This window comes from Melospiza melodia, chromosome 3 (assembly GCF_035770615.1).
Source record: "Melospiza melodia melodia isolate bMelMel2 chromosome 3, bMelMel2.pri, whole genome shotgun sequence".
Classification (NCBI taxonomy): Eukaryota; Metazoa; Chordata; class Aves; order Passeriformes; family Passerellidae; genus Melospiza; species Melospiza melodia.
In genome coordinates this window covers 3,351,791-3,368,363 of record NC_086196.1, presented here as the reverse complement: position 1 = coordinate 3,368,363, position 16,573 = coordinate 3,351,791, and the positions used below count along the sequence as shown (strand labels likewise).

Below are 16,573 nucleotides of genomic sequence, written 5' to 3'. Positions count from 1 at the left end.
AACAATTATGTGCAATTTTTTCACTTCTATTTTTTATATCCTATTTATTTTCTCAAGCACTGTTCAACATTTCACTTTTTCTAATGGAGCAGAAGTTCTAAAAGAAAAAAAATATGTTTAGCTGAGCATTTTTGTTTAGTTTTTTCTTCCTGTGCCTTTTTCTAAATAAATACCTTGCCACAGTTTTCATTGGCAAAATATGACCAAATGCATTTAGTTCTTCTAGCAATACAAAGCAGTTACAGAACTTCTGGAGTTTCTTGTTTAAAAAATTTCATACAAAAAGGCTTTACTTTACAATATTGAAATGGGATAAAGCAAGTTTCAGTATGGTCAATGGAAAAATTAATTTGTGAACTTCTGCTGCATAATGAGGTGACCCATTAAATAAATGGTTCTGAAATTTTGCTCATACAAAAGCAACTATATATTTTTAAATAAATAAAAGCTACTATGTACATTATACTGTACAATTAAATGAGAGATGACATGAAATGGAATAAATTTAGGCCTGCCTTTTCATCAGCAATGCTCATATCTTGACTTTATTACAATTTTGAATAAAACCCTCTGCTTTAGATTATTTTTTTTTTTTTTGTTTTAGTGGCAGCCACATGAACGCACCACCATATTCCTGTATTTTTTTAAAATAACATTGGAACTGTCATCAAAGTAGAGCACGGAGATTGCGTTCAGTTTTGTTGGTGCACAGCATGGCTTGGGTACGTGATCGGGGAACATCAAGTGAACCTGAAAGACAGATAAATACACAGCTCATATATCAAACAGAGAGGTGCAAGGACAATGTCAGTGCAAAACATGTCTTTGCAATTCAGCAAGGGCTGTGGTCACAAATTTTCCTCGGTTAGCAAGTTTAAAGCACAGCTTACCTCCAGCACATTTTTCTGATTTCAGTTGCACGGGCAGGGTTATACAATAAGAGCAGATGGAGAGATAAATGAGAAGCAGCCAAGACAGAAAGTTGGTTTTCAGATGAAATTTAGAGAATTGGAGTTAGGCAGCTGCTGAGGAAGACATTTAAACATATTGTCTGTGCCATCTTTGCTGAGGGCGAGGCGTAACATGAAGCAAAGGCTCAAGCCCCAGGTCTCACTAGGACCCCAGCATGTGCTAAAATGCTTTCCTGTGGTGGGGGCTCAGTGTGGAGGAAAATCTATTGCAGACAGCAAAGGCTGTGCAGGCAAAGCCTCATAATGAAACTGTTTTCAGCCTGTGAAATGGTAAGATGTGGGGTCTAAGACAGTATGAGTGCATTTTAAGGTCTTATCTAGGTATCTATGGAGCCAATTTTTCTTCCATTGAAATAAAAATCAGTTCATAAGGTGAGTGCCAGCTGGACAGAAGATTTGGGGCAGGGGCTGAGGCAGAGAAGTCTTTATGTTCACCAGGCTGAAATATATCAATGAAAGATTAAAGCAAAAGAAAAGAGTTTTGAAAAGTGTCCCAGAACAAACAAATAAAAGGGCAGAAATTCAAGTTCTTTGTACTTGAAAGAAGATTGGATGTAATATTCTACACTCACTGAAGACTTGGAACCTGGAGAGTCAGAGAAGAGGGAGTTGTAATAGGGAGGGCAACAGATTATTAAGGCATGGATGAAGACTTCAGCAGTAATAGATTTTGTTTTTATGTTAAGTCTTTGTAAATCTGTTAGAGCCATCTGTCTTGCAGTGAGATAAACCCAGAGCCTTTGCCTGCCAACATGGAACAGTCTATCAGGAAACAATTTTTACATAACAGTTACCATGAGAAGGCCTTTTGAAATGAGCAATAATAAATCCTGAAGTAGCTGTTTTGTAACAGTTTAGACACACATTTAAAAAATATTTAACAAACGAATAGCAAAGCACCAGAGGAAAAAAAAATTATTGTGCCTGACCTGGTCAGATGTTTGTCCAGCCATAAATCGTGGTCCCACCAGCCCCTGCCACCCCTGATGGAAGATCCGTGGCCCCACAATACCCCCTTGGAAGTGATGTTCACAGCCTTTCCAAGTGTTTACCCCCAATTCAGTGCAAGCCAACCTGATAATCCACTGCCTTCCATGACCAGGAAGCCAATGCTACCCCTGTGCCTATTCTGAGGGCGATGCAGGAGATGAGAAGAAAGTTAATAGAGCTTATTAAATGTACCCTGTCTTTTATTTATATGCACGTGTATTGTCTGTTTGCCTGACTTTAATTGCAGAGAAACAAGAGAGGGAGAGAGTGAGGTACAGGCCTGTATTTCTCCTATTCTTGTTACAGAAGAAAATAAAAAAGAATCAGTAAAGTTTGGAGGGGTACCAAGGAACAATCACTTCCCACACCAAAGAGCAGGCTTTTTCAGAATGGTGTAATCATTATGGCCAGGAGGTGACTGCATTTGGATTAGGGTGGAGCATATGAATAATTGCTTCCCAAGCCATCCCCATATGCACACCTTGTGTAAATCTGAATTTTGTATAATTTAAACCAGAAAGCATTAAACTACTGTTATCTCATCTAATTTATGTACAGCTGAAACTTAATTGGCCTCATGATTTTTTGGCTGCACTGAATGCATGTACAGTACATGCAAAGGGAGACACACAATTCCAAAATGGCCATAAAAAGAGCAAAAATTAAGTATCCAATTTAAAAAATAGGACAAACTACACACATTTCCTTACAATGGGAAAATAACCATTTTTTGGAAAGGAAAAACACACACGAGAAAGTAGCAGTGAGCCAACTCTTATTTAACAGTCCATAATTGCAGGAGGGATCTCTAACTTGGGGATCTCAATGATATTGGCAACTTTTCTGGACAATGCTTGTGTAATACTAAACTATTGCTTTGCTGACCTACTTCTTTTCTGCTCAGGACTGCAGATATGCTGTTCTTCATTGTCTTCTAAGAACATTGCTGTATTCCTTGCCAACTGGCATTTTCTGTTCCCTTTCACCTGAACTCCTTAACACACTTCTACTTATTTTCAGCCTCTGACATTTTCCCTTCTTTTTGTAAATCTTGCTGACTGGAATTCTAGTATAGAGGAATAATGTTGCATTGGTGACGGGACTTGGAGAAGGTGAGTAAATGAATAATTGAATGGAAGGGAAAAGTATATGCTGAGTTTTTGAAAATGACCCTCTCATGTAGAAATATTTGGCAATTTTCACAAACAGAACTTGTTTCCTATAAGAAAGAAATAAAATTTTATTTTTGTTTGTTTGCTTGCTTGGTTTTGGGTTTTTTGTTTTTGGTGTGGGGTTTAAATTTGAGGGGGGTGTTTGGGCTGGTATCCCAGGCAGTAACTCCACTCATTTCTCAAGGGGGAAGGTTTTTCAGGCCCAGATTTGATGTGAAAATGAAAGAAAAAGATCATTATCCTTGGACAGAGTCATCAGCATAATCTGATAATCAGGATATCTTACGATTATTAGTTTAAATCAAACAGAACCTGAAATCCATCTAATCTCAGCTGAGTGTCTTGAACGTTCCAGAAACTGACTGGGGATGACAGCCCTTTCCTGTTCTCATTTTGTGCTGAGACTCCCTCCTTGTGTATTATCTCTCATTCCTCTCCTTAACCATTCTGCTAATACCAGAGCTATTCAGAGCCAGCTCTTCAGCTGGCACAGGTGAAAAATCAGGTTTTGACCAGACCGACCAGACGTTTGCCTCAAATGTAATGACATTTAGTCACAGCCTAAAGGTCGTGGTTTCTGTAGCTGAACACTGCTGGGCTGGAGGGGGCCTAGCCAGCTGCCTCAACTAAGATCATCTTTTTGGCCTCTCCAGCTGAGGCACAGGACTAACATAAGAATTAGCAGAGGCAGAAAGCTGGCTGCAAATCCCCTTTTACATGTACCAGGCAGAGCAACAGATCCAAACACACTTATTTTTAAATTGCATTTGTAAGCCAGGCATGACTGAACACAATTTCGTACATGCAAATGCATCTGTTTGCAAAGCTTCACATTAAATTACAGTGTTGGAATCTGTGCCAACAGTTGACAACAGAGGTCCGTAGAGTGGCCAAGTGTCATCATTTCTGGAAGGTATAGCATGTAGATGTTAACACTGAGCTTCAATAAGTTGCAAAAACTCTTGGAAGTCAAACCAGGGGGCCCCTTTGGTTCCTGTCTACACAATTCTCCAGTAATACAACACAGTCTTCTCATGTGCTATTGCATTTGAAATGGAAGTGAAACCTACCACACAGGCCACTCTGAGCAGTTCATCCTCTCTCCAAGAAAATCACTAAAACAGGTTTTGAAATGAGTTATGATTTACCAAGAAATAATCAAAATTCAGTAGTGGTAAACAGAAGAGTCGGACTCTGAGCAGAGACACAAACAACTGCAGCATAGGCAACTATAACACAGTCAGAGGCATACCAGAGTCTGAACAATGGCATGGTTTGTTGCATTCATGTGGGCATTGAGGGGAAAAGAACACTCTCCATCACAGTAAAACGCAGCGTAGCCCTCCGGTGCAATAATCCAATCCTAAAACAGCAACAAATAAATCCACTCATTATATTTTCTCACTCAGGGAATTTATAACTATATCAAACTAAGACTTGCTCAATGACAAAATGAACTTCATAAGGTGGCATGTGAAATGAATGTTATTTTTAAAAAAAAAGTACTTGTTTGTTCATGGAAAATTGAGATGAAAATTAATGAAACCTAAAAGTCTGTACTGAATACCAAATAATGAGGCTATAAGGGAGACTGAAGATTAAAATATATTTGCAGAATACTTTTCATTCCAGACTAAAAATCTTGAGCACTTCTTGGTGCAACAAAAGTAATTAAAATGCATTCTCTTCCTTCAGCATAGTCAGCACTGTTAACTGCATTACTGTGTGAGACAGCATTGCCAGGGATTCCCTGTTGGCATGTCAATGAATCATACATTTTCAGTATTTCAAGCAACACAGCATGGGCTAAAGACCACAAGAGGGAAAATATTTTAAAATGTTAATGAAAGCTGTGTGTTTAGTTTGCTGAATTCCTCCTCTGCCAGGTAATAGAGGTGCTGCAGGAAGGGCAGAGAGGATCAAGTAGCTACTTGGGATTTGTATCTTATTTTTTTGTATCTTATTTCATTCACCCTGTGTTTCACTGATCAAATATTGTACAGTGTAGGTCTGGCTTTCCAGCCGAAACTTTTAATTCTCACAGTAGCCTTTTGTTAAAAAGAGATTTTCTGTTTCCTTTGACTACTGCGGCCACTATGGCCACTGATCTGAGAGCCCAGCACATCTTGGAGCATGCCAGAATTTACTGTTTAAAAACAAAACAAAACGAAACAAAACAAACCCAAACCAAAAAAAACCTGTTGATATCTGAAAAAACCCCCTGTAATCAAGAGACAATGGCTCACTTGTTCAGCGGCCTGAGTTCAATACCACAAGCCTGCTCTGTGGCCCTGCACAGGGCAATTATGCTTTGCAGACTTGGGAAAACAGCCTCTGCCTACTTCTTCAGGCTGCTGTGGGGATAAATATACTACAAAATATCAGAAAGGATGATGAGGCCATATGAGAGTCTGAGCTAGATGCATAAAGGTTGAGCTGTCACTAAAGAGATAGCATACTTATACTCCTCATAGACTTGTTCTGCTCCTGGAGAATGGTTTTAAAATAATTCAGAGAAATCTGAAATGCACAGGCAACCGTCCCTGGGTTCTTACCTATATATGCAATAGTTAGAGGTTGCTGAAGGCCTTCTTGTTCTTTCTTTATAGAGAGTTCCTTGCTTTCTGGAAAAAAACCCTAGATTGATCTCTATTTTCTTTTCCCATAATGCCCTGCCTCTGACTTCATGACCTTTTACTGTAAGTATATTATTTTTTTTTGTTACTGTATGGCAGAACGAGTTTTCCTCAGAAATTATATAAAATTAGCTATGGTATCATAAAGATCACTGAGCCTATTTTCCTTAGGGACATAAATCCAAGATTTATTTCCCTAAGGACCCTACCCCAGTGAAATCTCTCTGACTTGCTGCAGACAGCACTGAACAAGGGGATTTAAATCTGAACTAGTGAAAATTGAAAACCTTTCATTACTTGATGAGGAGATTTTTGTTTCATTTAGTGCAGATTCACTCAACTCTTGAGTGGTAGTTTAAGTTTATCTATATATGAATGAATCCATATCATAAAGTCACTAATATATGCAATATGTTTGAGAGCAGAGCTAAAAAAGGTATACTGATAGCAATATTGATAAGGATTTGTTACAAAATGCATTTAAATAATCTGTCTCTCATCATTTTGATACCAATTTCCATAAAGAAAACAGAGTGTAAATAATGGGGAACTTAAAATAGATTGTCCCAGTTTGAACTGTTAGGAAAGAGCATATATAATCTTACCTGCCATCCTAAGTCTCGGAAACTCACATAAAGTTCGTGTTTCTTACATGCTTGCTTTTGCTCGCTTGTGTTATAATCTGCAGGAAGTAAATAACATTCATAAATTATTTGGAAGCATTGCTAGAACTGACAAGCTTTAGCTATTTTTGAGATCCTTACCAAGCTGTACAAAGGAAAGGAAAACCATACTGTCATTTATACTCCTAGGGTTAGTTGTGAAGGCAGTGTAAACCTGGAAATACGGAATCAGCACAGTCAGACTGATACAATTTCTGTACCCTGGCAAAATATTGCATACAGTATTAGGGGAAACGGGTTTACAAGGTGTCTACTTGCTGGCCAGCTGAGTAACACCTCTGATAATATCCACACAGGTCATCAAAGAGGACAAGTGAGACCCTGATCCAAATTATCAGGGAAATCATCTCTAGGTTGGCACGGTTTTAATTGCCAGGTAAAGAAAGTATCTCAATTCAAAAGATTAATTACCAACAATAAAAAATGTCCAGAAACAAGAGAATTTCCAAAAGTCTCTTAGTTAAACACACAGTGGCACATAATATTTACTTTACTTCTTAATTTTTACCATATATTCTGGAAATATTTACCACTTGATGATCTGTAGCTGCTAATACTAGTGTAAGCAAGTAGACTAACAGGTGCTTTTTCAAGGACTGAAAGCTCTCTGTCAGAGATGTGTCAGGATAGAAGGACACCCAGAACCTTCCATACATGCTTCTCCATGAGAACCTTACTCCTGGATAAATTCTAGTGCTTGTTCCTTACTGCTCCTAAGTAACAGGATCATGCCTTGATGACATTAGCCCCCAGAGTTGGTTTATACAGCTATTCCTGTGGTGCCATAAGTGAGGCATGTGACAGAGCATGGAGTAAAGACTGTCTCCTCTCTTTCCAATTCAAGAATGCTTAAGGTGACTTTTTTGAACCAAAATAATAATTCTGGAAAAAAAAATTAGTTCACAAAAAATTCACAAAAAACAACAAGAAAAAGCAAATAAAAAAGTCCACAAAACCCTGAAAATGAAGACATGGGAAAATAAAACAAAACTTTTAGTTTCAGAAAAAGAATTTTTTAAAGCACATTTCTTTTTTAACATTATAAGACTTGAGACTGAAATGGGAAGGTCTTTGAAAAATTTCAGGGTAATTAAGATTCAGAGAAAAACTCCTTTTTCACATAAAATGAAAGGAACTTCCACGGTCTGTTAACTAATCTGTGTAGCTCTTCACCATTCTTGCAGTAAACCCTTCCAAATATATGGCCTAGAGGAGTTTTTCGCAAATTTGTCAAGTACTTCTTGTCAGCCACCCTGACTTCTGTTACCATTGCTTCTCTGGGTTCTCTTCAGTTTCTCTGTGTCTTTCCAAAGATGTGACGGCCACAACCAAAAACATTATAAAATAAAGTAAAATAGTTATTCCAGCTTGTTTTCTAGTAGTATTATCCAGAATATGAGTTTTGCCGTAAAACCACACTGTCAAGTAATCAGCTACCAAACTTTTTTTAATGTATTCCTGTCTTGTCAGCCTTAGGACCCTGTTGTAGTTTTACAAATCAATGAATAAAGAACAGGTTGGGGATGAGGATGTTGATGGGAACTGCAGCGTGATGGGGCTGCAGCAACCACGGTGGAGTAAAGGTTCTGAGGGATGGCATCCACAACAGCGTTACAACCTGTTGCAAGCCAAGCAAATGCGGCACAAATCCACTGTGGTTGTCTAGGAAAATCCTGACTGAATTCAAATTCAAATAGGAAGCAAAACTAATGTGTAATTGGGATGAACCACACAGAAATAATATAAACATGTTGCCTGGGAAAACATAAGAAAAATACAGCTTTGTTGTTCAGTAGAGCAAAGGGCCCAGCGACACGGACTCAGAAGAGGTTAATGTAGCCAGTGATTTCTTTCTCTTGTTTTTTACAGGCAAGATTTACCCCCAGGACTCCCAAGGCCCTGACCCTAGCAGCAGAAGGTCTAGCCACAGTAAAAGAGATAGAGTTAGGAGCCAGTTAAGCAGCTTGAAGATACACGAGTCCATGTGAGCAGAAGGGATGAATTTCAGCGTGGGGAATGAGCTGACCAACACTGCAAAGTCACTTCCTGCCTTTTTTGAGAATTCATACACCAAAAGACATTCCCGATGATTCAAAATGGAAAATGTCGCACCCATCGTCAAGAAGGCCAATCAGCTTAACCGCAGTTTCTGGGAAGTCTTTGGAACAAATTCTCATGGAAACTGTCCAGGCACACAAAGAACAAAGAAGGTGTTTTGGGAAGAGTAAGCATGAATTTACTAGTTCAAACGGTGCCTAACCAACCTGACTGTTTTCTGTGATGATATGACCAGCTTTGTGGGCTTTTGAACAGCTCTGGGTGTTGATCTCTTTGCTTTTAGGAGGGTTTTGGATATGATCTCCTATCATATTCCTTGAGTCAAATTGGTCAAACCAATCAAAAACTTTGATAGGTTAGAGTACTTTGATAGGTAAGAATATAATGGATGGAAACTTTCCTAGGCTGCTGCGCCCAAAAGTTGGGGTCAGTGGTACAGAATCACCTGGCAGCTGGTTACTAGGGAGGTGCCTAAAGGATCAGTGCTGGTAGTAGCATCCTTTTCAGTAGCTTGAACAATAGAACAGAATGTGTTCTCCAGAAGTTCACAGAGGATATGAGATCTCAGAGGAGTGCTCCATCATCCAAATTTCCAATAAAAGGTTGGACTGCACCAGACCCAGAAGAAACTCAACAAGATGTCATTTAAAATACACAGACAATTTTTTCTTTTATTGGTAACATGCTCTTTGAATAGGATTTTTCTTTATTTTTTAAACAGGCTGTGTACCTACTTTCTATTGAATACACATGGGCCCAATATGACTCCCAAAACTGTGTCAAAAGCTGTCCACAAGTCACAAATATGTGCATTTGCAATACTAGATAAGCATCAGGGATGTTAAGATAGGCTTTCTAAGCTATGAGTCCTCAAATCCTCATGGTTTTTAAAGACAAACATAGTGTTCTTTCCTATGGTATTTTCCTAGGCCTTCAATGACCACCATTAAAGGATCTCCACATACAGCTGGTTATGTGCTGCCATCTCAGATACTTTCAGTTGTCCCAGGGCACGCAGGGTCAAAATATACACCACATCCCATGGGATATCTATGTCTTTTTGGAGAAGCAACTGGAAGCAAGGCAGGATGCCCTAAGACATCACAATTTTTCAAAAATCCCTATGCCTTTATGCAACCAAAATCCCTGGGTCATGCCTTATGCTGAGTTGTATGCAACAATCCAATGGGTTTTGCACACACTCTAGAAGTGAAGGTAGTTAAAAGTAAAGGAACTTAAAAAAACTGGACCTGTGTTCACTAATCATTCTTCACACAGATCTATATATTCATTTCCATTAACATCAGTGCCCATAGGAGATGAATATTGAGCTTTTCTGTCTCAGCTATTAGAGGGAGTTTATAACTCATATGTATAGAATAAAAGCCACTTTGCAAAAGAACTGTGACTGAAAAATGTGGAAAGTATGCACATGAGAAAGTCAGGAAAACCACAATATGTTTTTTAATAGCACACAAGCAGGCAAACAAACGAAAGCTGAACATTATGGTTTTGCCAGCTTTCTCTGCAGTGGCAGCTTCATATTCAAGAACATGTACAGAAGTTTTAAGGCCAAGATGTAGCAGAACATCCTCCAGTTAAAGGGGAAAATCTGAATAATACATATGTAAGTCATTGCACAGATGTCATCATTGTTGTGATACTCTGAGCCATCTGAATATAGGTTCAGATTATGTGTGGTCACACCAGAACACCTGATAAAATGGCCAGCATGTACAGACTGTAAGCCATCTAACCTATTCACCTACGAGGAAAGTGAGACTCAGGAAAGTTTGAATCCTTCCCTAAATTCTACCTTTCATGGAGGACAAATGTTGTGTGTAATATAACACTTTATGTAAGTATAAAATGTGACATTTATAATAAGATCTGGTGCTAAGGATTCAATTTCACACACTGTAGCTTCAAAGCCCATATGCTTATTCTGTCAAGAATCAAAACCATAGGCTATTGTGATTGAGAAAACATTGTTCCTCAGTGGAATCTAAACCCCTATATAGCAGAAAAAGCTGTGGAAGGAGGTCAGTAAAATATATGTATAAGAAATTTAATGAGATTTTTTTTTCAGGGGAAATAAAGACATAAAAACATGCTTATACATACTATTGCAAAATACTATATTTTGAATCAGTTTGTGTAACACCAATCAATAGCATACACAAAATGTAGGCTTAAGTATTGTTTTCTGGTTTTATCTCCATATGAACAAAAATTATGTAGCTTTAGTTTCCTGGTGTAAGTCACTATTCAGTATTTAAATGTGGCTATTCTCTAGTGCCCAGTTACACTGTAACTCTTTTCAGACAATGCTAAAAATATTAAAATTTAGCCAGCTTTTTTTTAGGGGAGAGTTACGTGACTTACTTTGTAAACAACCTGCCTGGTCTTGTTTTGGTTTGGGGATTTTAATTTTTATTTCTTCTATCTATAGTTCAACAAAAATAAAACTAAACAAATAAAAAAGAGTTACATTCTCTGTGCATAGCAGGCAGGTAGAGCCTGAATGCTAAGCCTAATTCTGTCTGTCTTTACACTTCATTGATGTCATCTCCTCTTGAAGTTCTTAACAACACAGGGGTGGTGACCCCAAGTCTGTCAACAATTTCCCAGGTGTTATAATAATAGATACATAAGATTTAATTCTCTTATATTGAGATTGTGTATATGAGAGAATCACAGAATGTTAGTTGGATGTGACCTTAAAGATCATCTGCTTCCAACTCCCCTACCAGGGGCAGGGAGTCCCCTCATTTCCACTAGACCAGGTCTCTTCCAACCTAAACCATTCTATGATTTCATGAAACTTCATGAACAATTTTAAAAATGTCTTGTCCTTTGGAAGAGAAGAGCTGGGTTGTCTGGTGGAGCTTTCCTTTTTGACAAGCTGAGAACACAGTAAAGCTAGTTGATGAAATCCAAGAACTTAAAAAGGGAAAAAGAGGGTGGCAAAATACAAAATGAAAGAGGTAAAAAAGGCAAGAGCAAGGGGAAAAGGGAAAAAAAAAAAAGAAAAACTAAGAGGGGAAAAAAGGAAGAGAAAACAAAGAAGAAAGAAGCAAGGAGGAAGTGAAGACATGATTGTGATAAAGTTGAGACTGATGTATAGAAGGAGAAATATTGGAAGTCTCTCATATATGAATGACAACATACCTATCTGGGCCAGGCTACATCACCTCTGGCTATGTAAGTGAGCATTTTCCACTGTCAGTGTCTGTCTTACTTGCTGTAGATACAAGGTCATGGAAGAGGCTTAGAAACAAAAGACCTACATCACACAGTTATCTTTGCCAGTCACTGTGTCAAGTGTCTTGCTTCAAGGAATGAATGAGGATTGAATATAGACTATTGACTATCTTCCATGAGAAAGATTATGGGCAAAATTCTTTGGTTTTTTTCCCAAAAACTTTTGTGTTTAAATATGAAGATGTGAATTTTACTTTTGAAGTTCTGCTCATTACTGAAGCTGTAGAGAACAGGGACAATTAGCCTGCACCACAAACCTAAAGGGATGCAGTATATCCCCCAGATCCTGGGGCTGGAAAAAAGAAAAGGAGCACAGCTTTTCTCTGATAGCAGGCTCTCCATATAGAGGGACTATATTCTGAAAAGAGTCAGAGATCAGAGAAATAAGAACATGTTCTCTTCTCTATGTCTTTTTTGCATGCTGGTGGCATCTGGACAGAATCCCTGCATTGCCTTTGTAGCCTTCAGCATTCTCATCCACAGTATTTCAAGAGTATTGTTGCAGTAGTTATTAAAAGAATTCTGGATCACCCATGGTGGGAAAAGTCCAGTGAGCAATCATTAATGACAGCCAAACAAGTTTGTTTACTTGTGACATGGGCATTGTTGAGGCAAACTGCAAGGCAAGAGCATTGAATGTGGCTTGCCACAGTGCAGGAACTACACCTTCAAGCAGTTTTGCCACAGATGTTGCCATGTGAAGCTGTGGTCACTTATCTACCTTCAGCTTTGCCATCTTTTCCAGCCTGCCTATATCCTAATGCCTCCCTCTCCAGGCAATGCCTCTGATTTTGATGCAATTGCATGCGCAATTGCTTCCTAACCTGATCTTCTCTTAACAGTATGGTTTTCTTGACCTGCAATCTCTTCTGAAAGAGATCTGCCATGGATCAACATATGTAGTAGTATACTCTATGCTTAAGAAGATTAGGAGAAAATTTGTTTCATAATGCCCATTTCACTAGAGATGTTCTGATTTTCTTATTTTTACAACCGGTCTGGAGCACAACTGGAAGCAGAGGCAAGGTTGAAAAGTATTTTGAGACTTACAGGCAGCTCTCCCTGAGGTAATTCTTACGTCAATACAATGTGATAAGGTTGTGTTTTTCCCAGGTTGAAGCAGCACGGAGCTTTGGCTTTCCTGCTATAATCAATGAAGCTTAAGAAATCTGTTTCAATTCTCACTTTTTCCTGCACTAGATACATAGGATTCAATCTGAAAGTGTGATATTTATATTTAGGTATCTTGCATGTACCATGTACTTAGGTGATTATCCCTTCACCCAAAATAATGTGATTCTCAAAATCAGCAGACTTTCCAGAGAATATGAAAAATTATTTTAATAATTTCTTTGATTTCTTTAGCAACTTAGCAGTCATTTTTGGTCATTATGGTAAAATTTTCCTTCTGCAAAAGATCTGGGAAAGGCATTTTCATTGCATTAGAGTAGTCTTAGCCTGCCTCTGTCAAGGTTCTGAGACAGATGTAAGTAATGCATATTGCCTATAACACCTCTCCTCAAATAGGTGAGCCCCACCCCAAGGCTGAATTCCTTCCACAAAATATTGATTTGCTTACTTTTAGACTACCATGGGATTTAAGAACAGCCCTTATATTAAGGCTTTGATATGCTGTTATTAAATCTGCCATGCTTCTAGAAAGAAACACTTTCACACCCTTTTCCCAAAAAGTAGAAATGTTTGTTCAGAAGTGAATATATTTAGAAAGTGACTTTGTGCCTTCAGCTGAAAGGACTGTTTCAGGAAAAACTGCAGCAAAATTTATTCCAGGCTCTAAAGCAATTAAGAACATTTTTATGTGCATTATTGTCCATACCTTTCAGGTAAGGGACAAACTTCACTCCACATAGGGATATATTTTATCTTTATATCATTACTTGTCAGCTGGTCTGAACTCCTAAGCAGTTTACAATTTTGCAGATTGGTTAAGCTTCCTCATTTCCAGTATTGAGATTTTTATGTTACACCTTGCCTTCTTCAGCTGAGAGGCAGTTTTGCTGAGGCTTGCTAGACAAATAGTAGGGGTGCAATCCTTTTCCTCTATTTTTAACTTATGCATGGCAAAGACATCATCCAGTTGCATACAGTGTAGGCTTAGTTTCAAGCTCAGACACAGACTTTCTTAAACTGCTTGGTCATTTCACCCTCCTGAGGCCCATGATACACGTAATTGATCTGACTTACAGAAGGCAGATCACACCCAGGGCCAACACAATGCAAGAGGAGTGGGAATACTGTTTCTGGCACTTCAGCCAATAAGCAGCACCTTTTTGAGCTGTTGTGACTGCGATGCACTTGAGCAGGTGCCCGCTCCTCCTATAAAAAGACTGCAAATCATAGCTCCATCTTACCCGCAGCGCCTGGCATCCTAGAGGACTCCTGTTGACTACTGGATTTGTTGCGGTTCTGATTTTTCCTCTTGTTGTTGGCTGCTCGGACAGAACGGAAAAGCACTTCACTTGCCTTGAAGAATGCAACCATGAATGGTTGCTTTGACTGAGGCCCATGCCTTCCGACCAGGCCAGCAGATTTAACATTGATACTTCGACCTAAAAGCAAGGGGAATTAGAAGTTAAAAAGTGAACTCCTGCCCCTCCCAAAGCCCTAGCAGGAGTTCAACTGCTGACTGAATCATAGCAAGGAATTTGCTGAAATCCTGAATTTATATGATTAGGAGTCTATCCACATTTTGTTTAACAGAACATAAAAGGACAAAAAAGGTAAGCAATTTGCAAAAGTTTCAACAGCTTTACAGATACAATTTTTATTTCATAAAATTGCAGTCTCTTTGTGCTATATATCTTATTCAGTACAGAGGTGTTTTAATTCAGTCTCATATACATCTATAGAACTGAAAAATAAATGAGACCCATTAAAGTCTATTTCCTATAGAAAGGATAATGTGATGAGGTCTTCTAATTTTGCATAGCTTCAGTGGGATGTGGAACTTTATATCCCACAAGCAAACCAGTAGCAAATAGGAGTGTAAATAATAAATATAATTCTACTTTAAAAATAAATATTGTGCAGTGTTACTCAAACTGATGTTCATTCACCAGTAAAGGTAGGAAGCCATTCAGTTGTTCAAGAGAAGAGAGTTTGAAATATGCGTATTATTGACTCTGGTTCTGTTCCCAGGGGATGTGCATATTTCTTTAAAATATTTGTGCAGTCAGGACTGTGTGGTAACCTCACTATATTATGTGGTCTAAACCTCGCTGAAAGAGAGGAAAGCAAAACAAGTCACTGAAACTTGCATCAGTGACATTTTAGCAAATAAACCCTCACTCTTAACAGAATTTATTTTGGCAGCATAAACACTTTTGTGCGTACGTGCACTGCGCAGAGCCCTTGGAGCGTCAGAAAACGAGACAGTGTCGTGTGAAGCTGTGCAGCTGTGCAGGGTGGGGACACAGAGGTCCTGTGCGGCCAGGGGGGCTCCGGGCACGGGCACCGGGCAGCGCCGCCGCGCTCCGCTAAACCCGCTGGAAAATTCGGGGCGCGGGCGGCAAAGGCGCATCCGCCTCACAAATGTGCGGCGCTGCTAACTCAACCACCCTGGAAAAGAACTCGAAAACACGGGAGTAAACATTGTAGAAGTAAGCATATAGGTTTCCTTTTCAAACACAAACTCACAGTGGCCGCACGCCAGGGTCTATATTTCTTAAAAAAACTCTATCACTGGCGTAAATGAAAGAGGCAGTTTGATTTGTGGTTAAAGTAGTTTCCATTCTACTTCCACTGTAACAAATGTATTAATTCAGCTCAGACTTCCTCCTTCTGGCAGCCCTTTTGCAGTAAAAAGAGAAATTAGAAGTTCCAGCCAAATACCATACCTTGAACTGACCCACTTCAATACATAAACACTTTTACAACATGTTTATTCAGGTGTAGCACTTTAAATTGGTTTAAGATGTTTCCAGTGACAGAGAGCCCAGCAAAGGCAAGAGAAGAACTGAGAAAGTTAGCAGTTATGGAGCAGAGTAATTGGCAACATATTCTGAACAATTTTGATAATTGCTTTTTTGACTGCAATGGAAAAATATATTTGTTGAAGCTTCTGATTTCATTTTAAATGCTTTTTTAGTCTTGTGTTTCTTTAATTCTTTTTTTCATGTGTTTGAGTTACTATTAAATAATTCAGTAACATTAATTTCTATATGTTCCAATCTTCTGTTGCAAGTCAGATATGAAAAACTGTACATGCTATTCTCTATTCATAACAACATGGACAAGCTAGCTTCTCACCACAAAGTTCCACGTTTCCCTTCAGTTCTAGAGGGAATATTTTTACTATTTTTCTTTGCTTTTCATTCCAATGACTTTCAGAATTTTAATTTTATCTGTAAAATATTAATGCATTACTGCTGGACATATGGAGAATACTATTAGATTTATATATTGAGAACTGTAAAGGTGTGTGAAGCTTTTCTGAATTTAAATTTAGGTTCCCTGAATTTACAATGGTGGATATTGTGTGCGAAGCAAAATATCCTTCAAACCAATGTGAACTCCCTTTAAAATAACTTTTAATATTATTAAGTTTCCTCTGGGCTTCCTTTAGACTTCAGCAATGAGAAGGTTATTAAGATTCCACAAGTTAAGGCTTACTTGGTTATCCAGGGTATAGAGATATACTATAAAAAATTAATCCTGTAACCCACAGCCTTTTTACACAGAGAAACAGCTTATGTGACTATATTCCTTTATGTGCTTGATCTCCTAAGCAGCCAGCATACGATTTTAGGACTCATTTGTTCAATTCATGAATGGAATAC

General features: G+C 38.5%; 1 protein-coding gene across 3 annotated transcripts in view; it reads right to left on the bottom strand.

Moving 5' to 3' along the window:
- Positions 1 to 516: 516 nt before the first annotated feature.
- The window catches only part of BMP5 (bone morphogenetic protein 5), a 55,434-nt gene continuing 39,377 nt past the window's right edge, over positions 517 to 16,573 (bottom strand). For all 3 annotated transcript variants that reach the window (XM_063150670.1, XM_063150671.1, XM_063150669.1), the window contains 4 exons: positions 14,147 to 14,344; positions 6,375 to 6,451; positions 4,386 to 4,496; positions 517 to 750 (listed from right to left, as the gene is read on the bottom strand). In XM_063150670.1, coding sequence (XP_063006740.1) covers positions 601 to 750; positions 4,386 to 4,496; positions 6,375 to 6,451; positions 14,147 to 14,344 — 536 coding nt within the window. In that variant the 3' untranslated portion in view covers positions 517 to 600. The remainder of the gene's footprint in view (positions 751 to 4,385; positions 4,497 to 6,374; positions 6,452 to 14,146; positions 14,345 to 16,573) is intronic.